General features: G+C 44.3%; 1 protein-coding gene and 1 long non-coding RNA gene across 3 annotated transcripts in view; one reads left to right on the top strand and one right to left on the bottom strand.

Annotated features, from left to right (window-relative positions):
- The window catches only part of CACUL1 (CDK2 associated cullin domain 1), a 48,678-nt gene extending 44,800 nt beyond the window's left edge, over window positions 1-3,878 (top strand). For both annotated transcript variants that reach the window (XM_080596550.1, XM_080596549.1), the window contains one exon: window positions 830-3,878. In XM_080596550.1, the coding sequence (XP_080452676.1) occupies window positions 830-870 (41 nt within the window). In that variant the 3' untranslated portion in view covers window positions 871-3,878. The remainder of the gene's footprint in view (window positions 1-829) is intronic.
- On the bottom strand, window positions 2,460-18,956 carry LOC308196857. Its single transcript, XR_013952444.1, has 2 exons — window positions 16,085-18,956; window positions 2,460-15,855 (listed from the first exon to the last, which is right to left on the bottom strand). It is a non-coding gene; the product is annotated as an uncharacterized lncRNA (long non-coding RNA).
- Between the last annotated feature and the right edge of the window lie 622 nt (window positions 18,957-19,578).

Raw genomic sequence — 19,578 nt, 5'->3', positions numbered from 1 at the left:
CTTGTACTCTGTAACAAATCTAGTTTCCTTTTATGTTAGAATAATAGGTTTTGTAAGCAGCTTACAAGTGGTAGTTGTGGCTTTATTTGTTGGCTTCAGTGAGGATTGTGTCTGTCTTGCCCGACAGTAGAGGAAAGTCTTGCCCAAAGTCAAGCATCTCAAGGAAACCTGTAACAAGAAAGATGCAGTGCTCTGGAGTCTTCTCAGAGCGTTAAGATGAAATCGAGGGATGTTCAATGGGTATCTGCCAGATGTAGTTCTGCAGAGGTCTGTTCTGGGTGCAGTGAAGTTCAGTGTTTCCGAACAAACTGGGAGCAGAACAATGCAGACCTGCACTGAATGTGGCTTCTAACCCTGCCCTCCAGTGTGTTGCAGTCCCCCCCCAGCTTGAGCATATGGGCAGACCTCTGGGTTCCTCAGGGTGGTGAGATCTCGGGGGCTGTACCTCTGCATGCAGCTAGCTGGCTGTGTGGCCTCTAGCATTTGACTGCTTGTCCTTAAATAGCCTTCAGGTTTGGATAATAGTGTCTATTCCTGGTGCTGTTAACTTCAGTTCATTTTATTGTACACTTTCCACCAAGTTTCCTCCTGTCTTTTCAGCAGAGTATGTTTGCTTTATTTCCTGCCATAAATGTCATACGGTTCTATTGTGAATGCTTATTATAACCTGAAATGAATGAATGGCTGTTTGCTTGGTATATCATCTTCAGGCTCCACTGTTAGTGTTTCGCAGGCAATGCTGTTTTTAGAATTGTTTGGGTAAGGGGACAAAGGACGTAGAGCGGATTTTTAATAAGAGAATATCTTCAACTTTTTTATGTGATTTCAGATGGCTCATCAACTTGTGCAAGCTCCAGAGGGTACAGATAGTGAATATACTGGATCAGCTTCTATTCCTAGCCAGAACAGACACTGGAGGAGCACAGGAGGTAACTGGAGCCTCCTTTGGCAACTGCTGATACTCAAGCTCTGACACGAACTATGCCTCAAAGAAGAGTTTTGGACTTTCTTCTTTATATGATAAAATGTCAGTTGCTGCTATAATTGGGATGACTTTGAAAGACATGTTTCCTTGGTCTAGTCTCTCAACAAGTTCATGCTCTGCGATTATTGTGAGGAACGCACCTTGAAAAATAATCCTTTCAAAGTGGGAATGGGCAGCCAAAATCAGCAGCTTCCAAAAGCGTTAGAATGGAAGAACCTTTTTTGCACTCTTTTCTTAATATTAAGGACATTCTTAAAACTAGTTAACACGTCAGTGTATTAGTTTTTAAACTTAAAGGTATTTTCTGGATCTTTTACTTAAATAATAAGAATAAAGTTTCATTATTTTGCAGTATTTGTTCATTAGTGTAAAAGTTGTCACCTTTTAAGAGTTGGTCCCATATAAATGTATCTTCTGTCAGGGAGTTTTAAATTCCAGGTTTTTCTTTTTTCTTTATTTGTTACTTGTTACTTTGAACTCTGTTTTCCTATGTGTTTGTACTCTGTGCCTTCAGCTTGTGCACTTTGCAACTTTATAGACCATACTTTGTTACTGCAAAATGTGTTCTTGAGGAAAAACTTGATGTGAACAAACACGCTGCAAAGTTGCACTTTTCTCTTGTATTGATAGGAGGTGAATTTCAGAAGGAAAGAAGAAAAGTTGAACCTATTACCATCACTAATAGTGTCTTGGAAGTTTGTCCCTTTTCATTTTTCGTATGTATTAGTGTCTAATGCTGGGACCAACTCTTGTAAAAACCCCTCTCTAACTTTTCATTGGCTTCCATAATTGCAACAGTTTGAGATGTGAATTTGAGACTAAAGGAAATACTAAATTGTATTTTATGCTGTGTTATGTAGAAATATTAGCTGCCAAGGCTAATTTTTTTTTAGCGTGGATTGTGGACAAAATTCTCCAGGCTAGTAGGTCTGCAAAGTCCATCTCTGTCAGCAGAAACCAGCTTTGCACCTGATAACTGAATGATGGCACCCGTCCAAGATCACTTTGTGGTTCCTGTGCCACTACTTCTGCTTCAGGGACACGATGGGGGTGTGATAGTGGTTATAGTCGGAATCAGGGAGTTCGAGAGTGGTGTAATGCATGCACATGTACCTATCAGCCTCCTGCTTCCAGTCTTGTGTAAACTCAGCTGGAAGTCCAGCTGAGTCCAGTGCTGGGAGATCTGGACCTAAGGTCTGAATGCTAATGATTGTGACATGGGTTTTAATCCGTATATGGCTAATGCAATTCCTTTAAGAGGGGAGAAATGTACTTGAAAGAGCAGTTTGACTGTTTTTCTATTAGTATGGATTTATTTTTATCATCTTTAGTTATGAAAAGAAATAAGTTGGTAATATAAAGCCTTTCTGAACTGAAGCAAAAGTTTATTCAGTTTTGTCTTGCACAACTCTTAAGCCTGTTGGGGGGAAAAACACACCACAGACACCAGAAACCCTTTTATTGCTTGCATGTGTTACATTACAAAATGCAGGAAAAATATTAATAATAAAAAAAACAGAAGCGGCAGGGACAAAGTTTCATTTTCTTTCTGCTTTGTAACCAGACTTCACGTAAATGAGTTTAATTCCATCAGTTTCACACCAACTACTCTGGCAATGCATTTAATTTGGAGCAAAAAAAAGAGAAGGAAAAGGACATTGTTGCAATTTGACAGTCTGATTGAGACCCCAGTCTGATTTACCTATATATTTCTTTGCATGCTTGCAAAGCTGATTTAATTTTGAGGAAGTTTTTCTTGTAAAAGTAAAAATGAATACGTTAGTGTCTTCTTTTCCGTGTAGAACAATGCCAGCAGTCTAACCCCGTACCTAACAGTAGAAAAGCAAACCACTCTGAGTAGGGATTTTCAAATGCTCAGAGCGTTTGTTTCAACTTTGCTACCAGCTACGTCAGTTGAAGCAGCGTTAGACAGAAACAGGTGTTTTGAAAAATTTTGCTGCAGTACCCAGTGGAGAAGTTGATGAACACTAGTAGGGAACAAAAAATGATCTGCCAGCTTCCAGGTTTTTATCAGTTTTGGCTTTAAACAAAAATAAAACCTCTGGTAGCGTCCTTAGCTTTACAAACCACTCTGTGCTGCAATGACAGTGTTCTTGGGTTAAGAGTAGATGCATTAACCAAATTTGGTTGGAGTTTGTTTACAGCTTCACGGCCGTTCACATAGTACAGTAATCAAGTTCTGTCGTCATTGTCGAGAGATTACAACTCTTCTTCCTGTTTTTGAAGTGTTTTACTGGTTTAAGTTTTTAAGTATCATATAGTGAGTGCTCTTGCTTCATGGCTGAGGCAAGGGTTTTACATTCATTTTGTGTTGCGTTATGCTCGGGACACAATCTTCTAGGAGAATAATTCCTTCAGAAGGTAAAGCATTCCTGTCGGCGTGGTTCACTTCATACGCACTATGAGTAGCGTTTGGATGCTTCTCAGTCCTGTGTAGCATTCTCACTTGGCCAACGTACACAAGAAATCTGTTTGTTAAGCACTGTATTATGTTGTAAATCTGGCATTAAAATTTCTGTATGTTTTGGCATTATTCACATAATGCTGAAATATTGTTTGTCTAAGACTTTATCATTGTGACGGAGCATGAAACGGAATACAACATACTAAATTATTTGTTTCTCTGTAAACTTGCATTTTACAGTAAAACTAACTCAGCCAACTTAAGCATTGGTACTGTAAAGCCACAATTATGAACAGCATGATCCTAACTGCAGTATTTAATTTAACCAAATAACTTGTGGTAAATCCGTTGCATCTGTAGCTTACTCTGTTAAGATTAAGCAGTAAAGTTGGTTATACGATGGGTGTCCTCTTTATGTTGCACTGGTTCTATAGCCAAACTTGCTACATTAAACTATTTTTAGACGAATTTCAGTTGTTGATTTTGAAGGCTGTAGTACTTAATTTCACACTGCTGACTACTGTGATGGTAGGATACGGGCAGGAGGGTGTTTGACACGAACAAAGAAGTCCATGTAGATAAGTACTCAGCTCTTCTAGAGTTGGATTTCCTTGACACCTTTCTGCAGTTGAGTGTTGGTGAACTGAGTACATTCAAGCAACAGTTTGACTCCTGTTCTTTGATCAGTCACATTCATGCCTTTTAAAATGATGATTTCCTTTCTACATGTTTACAAACAAAACCCAACCAACCAACCAATCAAAAAAAACAGAAACAAACAAAAAAACACAGAGGCAAGTTCTGAGTGGCAGATCAATGCTTTTCATGTGTATGATGACAATCCCAAGGAAATGCTGACAGCGACAGGACCTGAGGGAACGGCACAGAGCTGTAGCGGGGCCGTTCAGGCTGGATATCAGGAAAAGGTTCTTCACAGAGACGGTGGTCGGGCACTGGGACAGGCTCCCCAGGGCAGGGGTCATGGCACTAAGCCTGCTGGAGTTCAAGAAGTGTTTGGAGAACGCTCTCAGACATAGGGTCTGATTTTTGGGTGGTGCTGTCCAGGAGTTGGACTTGAAGATCCTTGTGGGTCCCTCCCAACTTGGGCTATTCTGATTGTTTGAAATCTTAACTGTAGTGCTCCAGCACTTTCCTGAGCGTGGAAAGCTGAGAAGGTGCTCTTATGAATAAGACAGTGTCATGAAGGGGCGCGAGCACACACGGTGCCTCACTGCCATGAGGCGCAGCCGTCCCTGCTCTGCCTTTGGCCAAGTGCGAGCCGGGAGGGTGGAGTCGCTGTGCCAGGCAGATGCACGCAGATCAGGTCAGCACTACAGCACATAGTCGTGTCCCATCAGGCAGCTTCTCAGCGCAATCTCTGATCCCAGTCCGTAGCTAGTATGCCTTTTGTGAAAGGAAATGGAAGTCCTACTGAATCTTTTATCGCTAGGTGAGATAGTGGAGACTGTAGGCAGAGTCAGGGATTTGCCTTCTGTAGATTTACTTTGAAATATTCTGTAGCTGATAGAGGAGAAGGTTCTTTCCTCCATGGAAGGGCTATGGGTATCTCGCTGATCTTGCTGGTCTCCACCGTAACTTGGTCCGAGACAGTTGCATCGAGGGTACTGCGCTTGTAGCACTGCAGCCTTTGAATTCTGGATAAACAATGATTTTTTTAGTAGCCTTGCAAACTTAGGATAAAATGGCAGTCGTGGAAGGTGTGTACCAGGGTAGGCTTTGGTAGGTGTCATTTTCTTAGTAATTACAGCACGGAGGAAGGTGTGTTGTCCAATAGGACATTACTTTTTATACCACAGGTTGGTGTGATACAGGCCTGACAAGGTATTTTTGTACCGATGGTTACAGAAAAAGGTTTGAGAATGTAAATTCATTTTTATTAGTAAAATGTGCTGCCTTTGAATGGGGAGCAGAGTCACGTGTGAGGGGAAGTCTCAGCATCTGTCAGGAGGCTCAGGAGGTTCCTGCGTTAGAGACAAACCTGCTGATTTGGCCTCAGTTGAAAGCTCCCTGACAAAGTACTTTGTACTTTGCACTTTGCTAGAGGGGCTGGAAGGATTAAATCCGTGTATGTTGACCTAACTTGAATGACTGGTTTAAGGGGATTCCAAAACTTCGTAGGCAATGAGCGCTCAGAAATCCCTTCTGGCTGTCTCTGTCTGTTCCTGAGGTGCTCCAGATGCCCTTGATTGATGTTTCTCTTTCTGCGCTTCTGCCGGCTGGTCTAATTAGCACAGAACAGGAAAGTTGAGTCTCCTAATGATGGCATCAAAACAAATTTAATAAAAGCACTTACTGTCTCTTTAGTGTTGTGTTTCAGCTAATCATTCCTTAAGACAAACTTTCCGAGATGACCTGGGTTATCGCCAGTTCCTCTTGTGGGCAGCAGGTGAGTTACTTGTTGGCTGCCATCTGTCAGCAAGTTGAATGGTTTTGTACGGAGAGCAATCCGTAAACGTCCATCCCGGGATGGGCAGAAGATGTTACCCTGTGTCAGGACAAGAGCACATCTTCGAAATACAAGATGCAGAGCCGTGAGTTTGCTGCTGAAGAGGTGAGGTGGTGCGTGTGATTAGGTTCATGCTGCTGTCCCATAGAAGCACCTCGTGACTCTGAAGTAAGTTATCTGTGAGCGTATGCCCAAAAAGAGTCTGCAGGGACAATTCCCATGGAATAGCTGATGTACTGCAAATTCACATCTTATCTTCAGAGTGACTTGTTCCTGTGGCAGATACGGCTGAGCAGTGACGTGTGCCTCACACATGAAGTAGGTTAGGGCATGCAGTGTTAAAATTGCCCATTTTTTTAAGATGCCTGACTTAGGTTCCCTGTATGGATAAGACAAAGCAAAACCTTTGAGCAGGTACCACGTAGCACTGCGTGTGCATACGTCAAGATTTCCATTTTGGCTCTCTGTGTTGCCAGCCATGGCCTGCTGATACTTGAACTTTTCTCATCAGAGGAGCTGGGAGCAGAACTTGACAGGCAAGACCTGTCCTACCTGTGCAAGAGCAGCAGGAAAACAGGCCTGCTTGGTTCTTCTTCTTAGATGAATTTTGTTTAGTATTGAGTAGACACCTGCTGTTCCCAGTTCCTTGCATAGCCCACGTTGTTCAAGGTACATGGTTTTGACTGCTGCATGCCTGCGGTTGCCTTGAAGTTCCCTTTAAATTATCTAATGGAAAAAGTGTGTATCTATCGTCGTCCCAAGGGGGTTCACTGTTGTATCTTGGTAATGGCCACAGCTTCTGCTGTGCTTTTGTGCTGACCACATTTTAGTCTGTTCCAATGAATGCTAGGCAGAATTTCGTCCAAGTGCAGAAGTGCATCATACCTGGTGATTATCTGCTTATAATATAAATAAACTCATTAGCCTATTTATTCCCTCAGTTACAACTTCTACAAGCATGTTCAAGTGATTGTATGCTTTCTGGTTATGGCTCCAATCTTCTGCTTCAGAGAGCACTGTACTTATTAAATACAGATATGCAGGAGACACGCCTGAATTAAAATGAGATCCTTCCTGCATTCTTGTGTTCTGTGTCTCCCTCAAGGGATGTGTCATGAATTGAAAAACTTCACCCACAACTGTTGATATAAATCCCTCACCTGATTCATGGTTTGGTATAAAAATTCTTTATTATAATTTTCTGGCATAACATTTGCCTTATCTTGATGACCAGTACATATGGAATCGATGCTTCTTAGAGCTTTTGTTCTAGTCCAAAGACCTCATTTGTGGGTAACAGTAACTCAGGGCTCCTCCTGGGAGAGGAAAATTAGGATTGTGTTTTTCTAATGCATCATTTTGACATTTGATGTAACATTGAGTAAGCTGGGTCACTTACTGTGTTGCTTGGTGTAATTATGTCCTGTAGCTCTTTGTAGCCAACCCTCTTTTCTACTCCCCTGGATGCTACTTTCACTGTTTACCTCTTTTTTGGGTTCTGGTGAATACAGCGGTTGGCGTGGTCCACCAGGCACTGTGGTGGTCTGCTGGTCACCAGTCTCTGCTGAGAGAGCTGTCAGCTTCTACTCTGTAGCTTTCAAGTGGCAGTTTATTCACAAGGAAAAGCTTCTCCATTATCTTATGGTACTTATTATTATTTACTTATTATTATTTATTTAAAAGAGCTTTTGGTGAGGGAGCTCACTGAGCACTTTGTGGAAATCACCATCGGATGTTCTGACTTGCCACAGGCTTGCCGAATAATCTGCCCTACTGTATTGCCATATGAATGCATGTACCCGTGCTATAAACTACCGAAATGAGCCCTCATCATTCACGCTTTTGAGCTCACTGTTGTAGCATGTAGGTGTTGCTGGATAGACTCCAGTGTCCAAACTCTGACATCAGAGATGACGACTTCAAGCAGGAATTTGTGATATCACACTCAGATCCTGCTGATGAAGTGGTAATTGCCAAGTTGATTTCCGTGGGTAAAAGTAAACAAGAAAAACTTTTAGCAAGAGAATATTCATTTTATTTAGCAAAGTGTTTCTGCAGTGAAAAGTGCACTGATTATTTGCTGCGAATCCTCTGAGGTCGGACGAACTGATCATCTGCCACTTCAGGATCTGCCATTACAGGACAGCAAGCCGCTTACAGTTTGCCAAGTCCTCTTGTCAGCTTGCCAGCGCAACTACTCATCTTCTAAGCATCTACTTGCCTCTGAAGATCCAAAATGGGCGAAGCAGACTGAGCAGAGCAGTTTGGCAGCAACTCGGCTGCTGTGGCGGAGGTTTAACATCCGCAGTTGTTGCTGCAGAACGATCTTTCACCTACACTTCAGGAGTCATCTCTGAGGCACGTTTGCCAAAGCATGTCATCTCCGGGCTCTTCTGTAAGAAATCAAAATTGTGGCTTTGTTTCCAAAACCTCCGAGAGATCAGCACGGCTGTTCCGAGCATCCCAGGACAGCCCTGGGATGGCTGCGTGAGCAGGGGTACCCAAGGCCCTGATGCTATATTTTTAGCTAAAGGTGTAATGAAGGGTGTGCGTGCGCCCCATAGCTAACCTTTGGGGTTAGGGCTTGCTTTGCCTAACAAACAGGGAAACAAAAGATTGTCCTTTGTCCCTGGATTTACTGAAGTGAAGTAAGTAGGCTGGAGGTGCATACTGGGCAACAGAGGACATTATTTGTACCACCAAATGGTGCTTAGATTTCCATTTAGCAATCCCCAGGACTTAACAAACCTCCACTCTTAAGTAGATTTAGCTACTTTGCAGCAAATCTTTGGTTGTATTTAAAGTATTTCAAGAGCTTTATTGATTTTTAAAAGCATCCTGAAAGATAATGCTTGTGAAGTTAGTTCCCACTGGAGCTAATTTAGCTTTGGGTTGGTGTGCATCCTCAGAATGATTTATTTCAAGCTTAGTTTAATCTGGTGAGTTCCTCTTGTGTCATATACAAGCAAATGTTTTAGCAATTATTAAATGATTCTCTTTACTTCTTCCATGAGCTACCTATACAGAGGGGAAAAAAAAAAGCAGATCTGGCTGCTTTTAATTGAGCCATTTTGACTTTAGTTTTATATGAGTCAAATTAAGGCTAATGAACTGATACTAATGATACTAATATTTGAGAATTTTTGGAATCACAGAGAGCTAATAATAAAACTGCCAGGTCATGCGAAATATGACAAGTCATGAACAGAGAGGAGACAGCACTTTGTTCAAAACTTGTCTTTGATTGCATGCTAAGATTCTGCAAAAGGTGTGTACATTCACAGGCACAATTTCAGCATCCTCTAGCTTCTCCAAAGCAATGCCTGTATTGAAACTTGTAGTTTTCCACTTAATGTTAAATGCCAAGTCTCTATTTCAGCTCTCCAAAGTCTTCTGATTTGCAGAGGCTGAATTCCTTCGTATCCCCCTGACTTCCCTGCTAGGCTCCCTGTGTGGCTAACGTGCTCGCAAGTGGGCTGCTCCAACAGGAGCAGTCAAGGAAGGGCAATGATGCAAATAGAAGGTTTCTGCCTCTTTCTAAAGCAAAATAGCATGACCTGAATTCCTCTAGGCTTAATAACCCTGCTTGTATTAATTACCCTGGGTGAGGTTGCAGTTGTCAAATTAGGTTTGATTGCTCCCACTTCTGCGTGGATGATGTACTGGCAATCATTTAGCAGAGCTGCATTTTAATTTTCCTTAATAGTCATGTTGCAGAAAAGATTAAAATGCTGGTAGCTTGATGTTCCAAAACAGATCGAAATGTTAGGTACCACCAGTGTCAACATAATGGCTTCCTCAGGAATGGGGGAATTAATTTAAATATGTTTAAAATTTCTACCAGCAATTCTAGTCTGTTTTTCTGTAGGTGTTAATATGCTGCTAATCAAGTACTTCTGATTTACTTCCGATCGCTCCTATGATTTACAATTCTCTTCTGCTTTCACCTTTTTATAGTCTACGTCAATATGCATGAAGTTGATGCTGTTTGCAGGTGTGTTCTCTCTGCTTTTATTCTCAAGCTGTCCAAACCTGTCACTTCTGCCCATCACTCTGAGTCAGAGCTGTCGGAAAGGCTTATTCCCGTTTTGTGAAGAATTCCTAGAAGTTGAGGATATGAAAAAGTAACTTTCAGTAATCTGCCTTTGGTAGCAGCGTTGGCTGTTCTCTTACAAACCAGGTGATAGTAAGAGGGTTTCCTTGGGGACAGCTCTGTGCTCAAAAAGCGGTTGCATGTATCTAGCCATAGGGCAGTGCCAGCGGTTACTTCACTGTGAGAGTGTTGTTTCACTGGAGACTAACATTTTTCTTGTCTGCATTTAATAAGAAAATATAGTTCAAGGTTTTTTTTTGTTTTGTTTTGTTTTGTTTTGTGTCATTTTTTAATCGTAGAGCTGCAAACAAAACCCACACCACAAAATGAAGCAGCAGTTGGAAAGACAACAGCAGAACAAGGTGGGGCACAAGATGGCTGATGCCAGTGTTATAAAGATGTTACGAAGACCGATGGAGGTTCTGCCTTCGTTGACCCCAGCAGGAGTTTCTCTGTGAAATACTGAAGGCTGTGGTTTTGACCTGGGGTGTTTGTTCAGCAAGTGCTCAGACACGTGGCTACATCCACTCTTGTGCAACAACGGAAATGGCATTCATCTGTTCCCTAAATTATGCACAAGCCAAATGGGGATGTTGTGTGAGGCTGTGGCTTAAACAAACGGCCCAGACATACAGAAACTGGTTAGACAATAAAGTAGGCAAGACACTGGGCTCTGCTGAGGTTGTTGACCTCTGAGAGTTCGTGGCAGATCACTAGCAAGAAATGGTAACAGAAGTGACGAGTTCAGTTTGCCACTGAAAATGGGTATAACGTGGGGGAAGTGGAGCTCTGTTCCAGCTGTGGGTGCTACAGATCTCCTCGGTCTCTGTCCTTCAGCTGTGCCAGTCAGGTGGAGCAGCTGTGGGGACAGAGAGGATTGACCTCCATGGTGCGGAGGTGAACGGGGTGGATGAAAGCTGGCACAGTGGGTGACAAGACGTGCCTGGCTCTTGAGGTGTTTGTGGGCTCCCTGAGGGACGTTTTCTGGGTGTTGGTGGAGGAGGGAGTGGAAAGGCTACCTGTGATGAGGGCAGACTGGCTGAATTGGCTGTCGCATCGCTTGGCTCCCTTTGCCTGAAGCCCTGACACAACCTCATGAGGTGCTGTTCAGGTTTAGCACAGGCTGCTGGACATTTCCTCAGAGCACACATCCCCTCCAGGTGTCCCAGTGGCACCAGAGCTGGCTGGCCTTGAGGGCTGCCTCCAGACCCTCTGCGTGCACACCTCGTGGGCAGCCAGGGGAAGAGGCCGCCAGCTCTGCGTATATGGGTGATATGGGAGGTAGAAGATAGTTTTTCCAACTTAGGAGGCTTTTAATGAGGATTTCATCAGAACTAGGGCCCTTGCCAAGGGATAGAACAGGTGGTGATGGAGGTATGTCTGGGGATCCTGGCAAAGGTATGTGGCCCTTCATAGACATGAGCCTGGTTTCTCAGTAGCCACTTCATAAAGCTGCCCTTTGAGAGCAGGAGCTTGGAGCGAATGTCTTGTCTTGGCCAAAATAAATAGCACAGCTTTTGGGGACTGGCAGTAGAAAAAAAAGGCTAAAGAAAATCGGTCATATGGCAGGAGAAGCGGTCAGCCTGCAATATCTGGGTGCCCTACAGGCTATTCCTCTACGGACAGCGAGCATAGTGCTGCTGAGGAGCAGGTGGGATAAATGCACACCAGGCAAGGGCAGAAGAGACAACTATTATCAAAGTTTGTCAGGCTCAGAAGTGCATGGAAAGATGGACTTCCTTGTTGGGTAACAGCTGTCTGGACTCTTGGGAAATAGAGTGAAGCCTGAGGTCTGTGTGGCAGCACAAAACACAGTTTTAGGACAGTGGGTCTGAGGCGGGCACGTGCTGGCCAACCTGAACTCGTCCGACCAATTGCTGGGGTGAGCGAGGCCTGGCATGCGAGCAAGGCCTGGCACACACGCAGAGCCGTGTGAGGGTGTTCCTCGCTCACCCACCCAAAATCTGCCCTTAACAAAAATCCCTGCCATGTGGGAAGCTGCTGCCCTCTTCCCAGCGAGCAGAAGCAGCTCTCAGACCTCCTCCATGTGCTGTGCGCAGCGCGCCGCCTGAGAGGAAGCGTAGAGGGGAGAAGGAAGCACCATTCGTATTCCTGACTATATTGCTTTTATAGCAGGAGGCGAGAAGGGAGGTTGTGGTCACCTAGTCTGACCCTGGTTGTCTTCCCTCTTGTCAAGTTTCTGCTCTGCGGGAATGTGTGTTCATAAACTGTGACGGAGCTTGGGCGGGGAGAGCAGAGCTGCTTGGAAGGCCTGTGTAGGTGCGGTGCTGGACTGCGTGCTGTGGTCTTGGAGCAGCGCTCAGGAGGGCTTTGGCCGTGCAGCTTGTGACAAATAGTTAGGTGTTTTCACATGGGTTCTCGTCCCTAAGATGTTCCTATAGTTCTCAGCATTTCAGGTAATTTTCTCCACAGCATGTCCCTTAACCTGGGAGGTGATAGATGGTATCTCCTGGGGGGAGGCAGGCGCTCCTGGCTTAGTGGGCTCATGAAGGACTTCTGCTGGCAGGTGGAGATCTGAACCCCATCTCCACAGGGTGAAGCTTGTGCCATGAAGCTCCTTTCTTCTCTGTAGGTCTCCTCCTCCCCTATGCTCTTAGGCCCTCCCTCCTGCTGCTGAATTACTGTGATTGGTATTCCAAGACTGAACATAACCATCGCCTGTCCCTTCCCCACCCCATCTCTGCAAGTCCAACGACGAGGTACCTAAGATGGCTGAAGCTATTAATTGGGTGGGCACAGCATCCTGCCCCTCAAGGTGACTCTGGGCTCCTGCAGTCACAGGTCTGGCTGCAAGATGTCCCCGGTCCCTGCGTGTCCCCCAGGGCTCTGCTCCTGCTGGAGGGCTTGTTGCAGGGGGTGGCTGCACAATTTACTAACGAAAATTGCTTGTGGTCATTGTGAGCCATCAATATCTAAAGCTGGTTGTTACCTGCACTATCAGGAAATGCATACCTTTGTGGGAATATCCCCGCTGACTTCTGATAAATAATTTTATGGCTTTGGCAGGAGGGAGAGAGACTTTTTGTTCCAGTTGCAAGATCTTTTTCTCTGCTAAAATCAGATTTTGCTTGATGTATTTCTTAGAGCTCCATAAAGTACAATTAGTCACTAACATCAAAATTAATGTTAATGCTAGAGTAATGCAATTTGTGAACAATTTTAAAAAGTATTCAGCACTTACATTTACAACAGAATTATAAGTTTAAAAAACATCTAGCTTTGCTTTTTCTCACACAGATTGCTAGTATGACAGTCCCTTGCACAACAAGTCCACAAATCTTTCCAGAATAAGGCAAATACCCTGTTTTTGCAATGATTGCTTACCTGCTGTTCTCCATCTCTGTGGCCATTGAGAGAGCCTGGGGATTTAAGAGTTCTGCACACTCTGTACTGTTGAAACTGCACTGACTATGGAGTTTTGAATGTAATTTTTGGAGAGCAATTACAGTATAAGGTAAGGGGGGGTGAGAGGGAGGATGCCAGTGATTTTGGAAACTTGTATTTCACTTCTTGCTGTACCTCAGCTGTACCTGATCACTTAGGCACCTGCTTCAACTTTGGAAATAGCAGCCAGGTATGGAAATGCTGCTGAGCTTGGTATCAGATATTTTTAGCCCTCTTCTGTCCAGTACTCTCGATGCTTTTCCAAGTACTGAGGTATTTAACTTTAAAAATGTCCTATAGCCATGCTAAGCCTCCATTCCTCACCCATGAAGAGGCCATTATTGCTTTTTTCTCATTTCTGTTTTGGATATTTCACAGACCAGGGCACCTGTCTGTCTGTCTCCCTAGTTCAGTCCTCCCAGCTCTGTTTCCCCTTAGATGATGCTGCGCAGATGATGATAAATCCTGTCTCTCCTTGCCTCATTAAATAATTTACAAGCTTAAAGTCTTTGTCTGCCTTTGACGTCCTCCGTCTTGCTGTCCACCACATTGTCTGGTTTGGACTGTACGCTCTCTGACGCACAGCAGTGTTTTGATGTAGATTGCTCCTAAATCCTGCAGCATGCACAGCCAGGACTGGTGCTGCTCAGTCTCCAGAAATGGCACTTTTGGTAATTAGGTAGCTCTTTCCTTCCAGAGAGCGGTTGCATAGCACAGCTGGCTGCGTTCAGTGCAGCATGTTCCCTTACTGGAATTGCGTTTCTCAGATCCTCTTTTCTCTGCAATTCTGCCTCAAGGAGGGAAGCAGAGGTGACAACTGCTGCCAGCTGAACAGATCCTGACCTGCCACCATTCCTCTCCCAGCTCCTGTGCTGCCCAGCTGATCTGGCTGCTGCCTGGAGGCTTCGCAGCAATGCAATCACAACTAGTTACTTGACAGCAGGAGGCATGAAGCCTCTACAAGCTGCTCCATCCTTCTGTGCAGCACTGGAGATGAGGAGGATTGGGTGTAATTTCCACTGGTAAAACGCTACTACATGTGGACAGGGCTACAAGAGGCTGGGGCTGCCTGATGGGCATGCTGCTTGCTCCTGGTCAGCTCGTGGGCCAGGCAAGTGTAGCCTCTTGTTCTGTAGCTGGAGAAAACCACGATCCACTGACCTCCTGCCCCACGAAGCTCCTGGGCAATGAGCAGTGTCCTGGATAAAGCACAGAACTGAGAGTGGGGCCCGCTGGGGCACCCGCTGCTCTTCTTGCAGCCTTCCTGGCAGTGCAGGTGCGGGGCAGCTCGCAGGGACAGCCTGCTGGGAGAAATCCCTGGGTCAGCCCCAAATCTTGTGCTTGCCACAGCACTTTGGTGTGAAACGAGCTCTCTGAAGGCTGACTGAGCCTTTCACAAAGACTTTCTCATTGGATTTCAGCAGCCTGTGGTATAAAATCAATAGCAGGCAGCCGGACTTCCTAGCATCATGGCTCTTTGTTCTTGTTTTGTATTAACTGGCTGAGTGAAATCCATGTTTGTTCTCTTGTAACAGTGCTGGGCTAGCCTTGAGAACCTCTCTGTGTGTGTTAACATCTTTGAGTGGTGCTCTTTGTTCACCATGGACTCTGTAAGCACACAACTGATGCTCCAAGTGAAGATATTGATGCTTTGTTTTTTTGGTCTCAGGGTGAGCAAGTTCAGGGATCTAAACCAATAAAGAAACAGTCCAGAAAAAAAAAAAAAAGAAAAAAAGAAAGAGATAAGGGTTTTTCTGCTGGTTGTCCTCCCTCTCCCTCAGCCTGTTGCCTGCAGATACTGGCACCTGTGCAGGAGAAAGGCAGTGTCAACACCACAGCTTAATAAGTAATGCCTCTGAACTGCTGAGAAATCACATCCTCAGGCTCCCAAGGGATTTCTCTGGCTTTGGTGGCTGTGAGCATTGTTTCTTTTCATAACAGTTGCTAACCAAGAGCTGTGATGGTCCACACAGGGTGTAGTTGCTTGCTGCTATGCGGCCTGTACCAGTGTAAAGTGATTCACAACGGTATCAGCATGGTGTGCTCTCTGTGGTAGGTCACTGTATTTTTCACCTGAAGGGCAGTCTAGGCAAAGATTTGTTTCGCAGGCATCTTTTCAACAAACACACACACACACCCACACAGATCGGTAATCTTCCATATCACTATCAACTTCAAAAAGTTTCAATTCCCTTCTGTACAAGACTTTTCATATATGACTTGCAGAAACTTTGATACATGGAGATCAAGACCAGAATATTTATTCTTTAATGAGCCATTTCTTTTGAGTTTGTTTTACCAGCTCTCACATTGCTTCCGTGTGGTGCAAAGATGCAAACTCCTAGCCTCAGTAAACTTCATGTTCTTGATTGAAAGCAGGTGAGCAGCAGAGCATAGAGGCTACACCTTCTTGATTTGCATTCAGAAATAATTAATTGATTGTCAATTTTGCTGAAGCAGCACTCTGTTTCTCTAAATTCCTGAAATCACAAGAAAAAAGATATATGAAACACATAGCAATAAATACTATTCTTAATAAATGCACAACTTGATTTCGGACCTGTAGCTATGATCATCTACAAATGGAGGCAGATGAGAATCACTAGACAGATGTTTTTGTTTGATCAAAGGCAGGTTGAACACTGCAGTCAAAATTCAGCGTGATTTCAGCTCCTATGGGGCAGTACCCAAATTTATACTGGAACTTACAGCTTAAATAGACATAACAGGTAACCAAAGGCCATTAAGTTCTTCATGATTCAGAAATGCATTGGTTTGCTTTAGAGATTTTACAATTAACAGTCATTAGTAATTTCCATTCACTGTCTTTCGTGCAAACATCGTACCATGTCCAGTGTTCCTGATTTTGCAGTGCTGACTATGAATTCTTCCTCTCCATTTTTGGCATTTATTTAGTATTAACAAACTTCCTGGTCCCATGCTTCTTACTAAAGACGTTCTTAAAAAGAGTGACACAAATTACTGTTAGTTTCCCATTGGCTATGAAATTGCTTTTCATTAGTAGCTGCCACAAAAGCAGTGCTTGCTTTAATCAACTCCAGTTGCATTGTTTGGAGAGACTTGCAAGGCTGACTGGCTTTCTCAACTTGATCTGTGTTCACAGTAATGAGGCATCAAGCTAATCAGACCACTGCCATTACAATTAGCTGCTTATTAAATCCTAATTAAGGACCCAATTCTGCTGGGTGCTCAGTGCTGTTTGTAAGTAGCTGAATATCTCCATGTGCCTGTTTTGTGATTGCTAGTTGAAAGTGATACTTGGAGAGGATTGAAGCTCTCTGCTCACATGTAAGGAATCTGTGGTCTGTTTCAGCGCTAATGGGGTAATTGACCTTAATGATGTTGGCTGGTAGGTAATGGGCAGAGCTGCCTTTCCTTCTCTGGAGCAACCTAGCATCAATGTCACTGTTAAATGGGCTGTGATTCACACAGCACAAGGCTGCATGATGCTGGAGCACAGTGCTTCCTATAAAATGTCCTGTGGCAGATTGCTTTCTGCACGTTCAGGCACTGGTGAAATGAGTTTGCAACTTTATTGTTCATCGGGGCCAATTACAAGCAAACTTTACATTAGCCAGACATGCTTCATTCTGAATAAACAACTCAATTCTGTCCTCCTGAGGCTGGAAAATGTTAACTGTGTAGTATCTCTTTTAGAACTGAATTTCCAAGTGACCTTACTGCTGCCTGCTTTCTGTGCTGTGCAATGTGCTGAGCTGAGCAGGGGCACTTTCCTGAAGGAGAATCTCTCTGTCACGGGCTGGTGTTTTCACTCTTGTTTCTGCCAGGGGAAGATATCTGAAGTCTTCTTGATCTTCTTGTGGAGATGAGTTTTTAAGCTCAACTTGCTAGCCCGAGGAGCCGTGCTGTTTGTGGCGGCAGAGACAAGCCTGTCTTCGTAGGCCCCAGGAGGCCTCCCAGCTCCAACAACGGCTGGCCATCACCTCCCACAGCTGAGCTCGGGGAGCCCCCAGGGATGGATCTATGCAGAGAAAGAGCTCCATTTCGTGATTCAGTTCTGTCTACACCTTCGTGCACACATCCCTGCCTGGGGCAGGGCCTCCGCACCACAGGGCCTTCCCGTTCCCCCGAGCAGCCAGGCCTCCTGCGTGTTGGTGTGAGGGTTTGACTTCCCTGTGGAGACTAAGTCATGTTAACATGACAGCAGTCCTGTTGAGCCTTTCCCACATCCTTCTTTACGCCCTGCTGTTCCCATTTACCTCCCAGCAATTTAAGTGCTCAGCCTTCTCAGTGTGAACATCTGCACCAGTAAAAGTGAGCTCAAATGGGGCTCCCGCAAGTCCATTGCTCCACAATGTTGCCCTAATCACTTTCGAACGTTAGTGAAAAGGAATTGAGCTTATTTTACAGGCTTAGTTGCAGTCATAAATTTTTGCATTGCTATTGTGTTACAGATGAAAGCTAATTTCCTGGGTTTGATCTTGATATCTCTGTGGCTCTGAAGAAGTGCTCTCGAGTGTCCAAGGTGCCTGGAGCCAGTTCTGACTTGTGGAGGGTTGTTAGCACAGGATAATAGAGCATTCAACTACTTGATATTAATCCTTGGTTCTCTACTTGCCATGTTAATTGGAGGAATGATGACTTTTCTGTGTTAAGCGAGTGACGAATCAAATGCTAAATGTAAGAGCCAATTGCTGCTTAGATTTAGAAATTCTGCAACTTTTATCAGTCCACATGGTTATTGGCTTTGCTTTTGCATAACTTTGTGACCTTTAGTGGCAGAGAACTCTTCCTGCTGGTTGTTCATCAGCCTTACCCTTTGCAGCTGGTCCTGCTGGATCTGAAGTCGGATGGCCCAACATTTCACTTAGCAGCCTTGCTAATAAGAAACGACACCGAGACTAAGTAAACGTTTCCCCCCCAGGGAACAACAAATTGACCAAAACTCCTTATAGGAAACAACAAAAGCGGTATTTGGGTTTTGTTCCATCTGGGTGGTCTGCGTGCAGGGCAGATCTGGGCTCCTACCAGACCTGGAGGAGGCCATCTGGCTTCTGTTATGGGAATGTGTTGCAAATGTGCATTTGTACCTTCACATCTCGGTCTTAATCTGCTCCCTGAACACAGCAGTAATGCAAAAGTGTGCAAGGCAGGTAGAAATCCCTATCTGAAGAGGCAGATGCAAGAGCTGGTTTCTCAGCTATTCAGTAATGCAAAAGGTCTTGTCTGTTTAGTTTCTTCCCCCACAATGTGAAATGTGAACAATGCACTTAGCTGTTACCATGATAACCGGGCTTTAGAGCCTTTTGAAATACCTGGAGTCCTAAAGAACAGGCAGACTGGACGTCGGAGGAGAGGTTCAGAGCCGTGCATATTCCTAAGAAAATCCAGCTTATTTCCTGACTTGCTTTGTAAATAAAAGTGTTCTTGGCATGACACTAGCTCTGCTTTCACATTTCCTTTTGAAAAGAAAGCAGAGATCTTATGTCGCTGAACCAACAGTTACACTTTTTATAGGATAGCAATGCTGCTTTGTTTCTCCTTCACTTACATTTTTGTTTTTCTACTATTTTGAATTAGCAAAGATCTGATCTTACATCTGCTTGGCCTTTGTGTAAAGGCAGAGGGGGGAAAAACTGGGCTCTTAGCCCAAATTGTCCTGCGTGCTTGGCTAGGATCTTGTAGCTATGTCCGTCCACTTTTGGATATCTCTTTTTGCTAATAAAATGTTCTTGGGTTTGAAGGAAGCTGCTTGACTGGAGAGAGACTGGACCACTTGACTACAAAATGCTCGTCAGGTTCTTGTGCTCTTATCTGTCACATCCAGAGATTTCTCATGTCACAACCAGTTTTCTACGTCTTTCCTGGTTATCTTAATCTTGGGTGAGGACTTCGTCAGGCACCCAGCCCCGGCAGACGGAAACACAAGGGTACAGGGTGATAAAGTCTATCGCAAGTGACCAAACCAGCCTCCCGTCTGCCTTAGAAAGAAGCGACGCCCCAAGAGCTTAGCTTTTAATAGTGTGCCCCTCTGTGGGTCACTGTGGGACTGTGTCCATAACAGTCTACAGGGGAAGCAAAAGAAAAACACTTAAAAGTGTAGCCACAGGAAAGGAAATTCAAATATGTGTATCTAGGGTGCTATTATTCATCCAAGCATTTTAAAGATGTGGGTACAATTTTCCACATCTAGCTCTGAATTTAACAATTAGGCCCAAGCC

Source organism: Anser brachyrhynchus, assembly GCF_964034855.1.
Source record: "Anser brachyrhynchus genome assembly, chromosome: 6".
In the NCBI taxonomy this organism is placed as follows: domain Eukaryota; kingdom Metazoa; phylum Chordata; class Aves; order Anseriformes; family Anatidae; genus Anser; species Anser brachyrhynchus.
The sequence above is the reverse complement of the archived record's forward strand: the minus strand, read 5'-3'. Positions and strand labels throughout refer to the sequence as shown.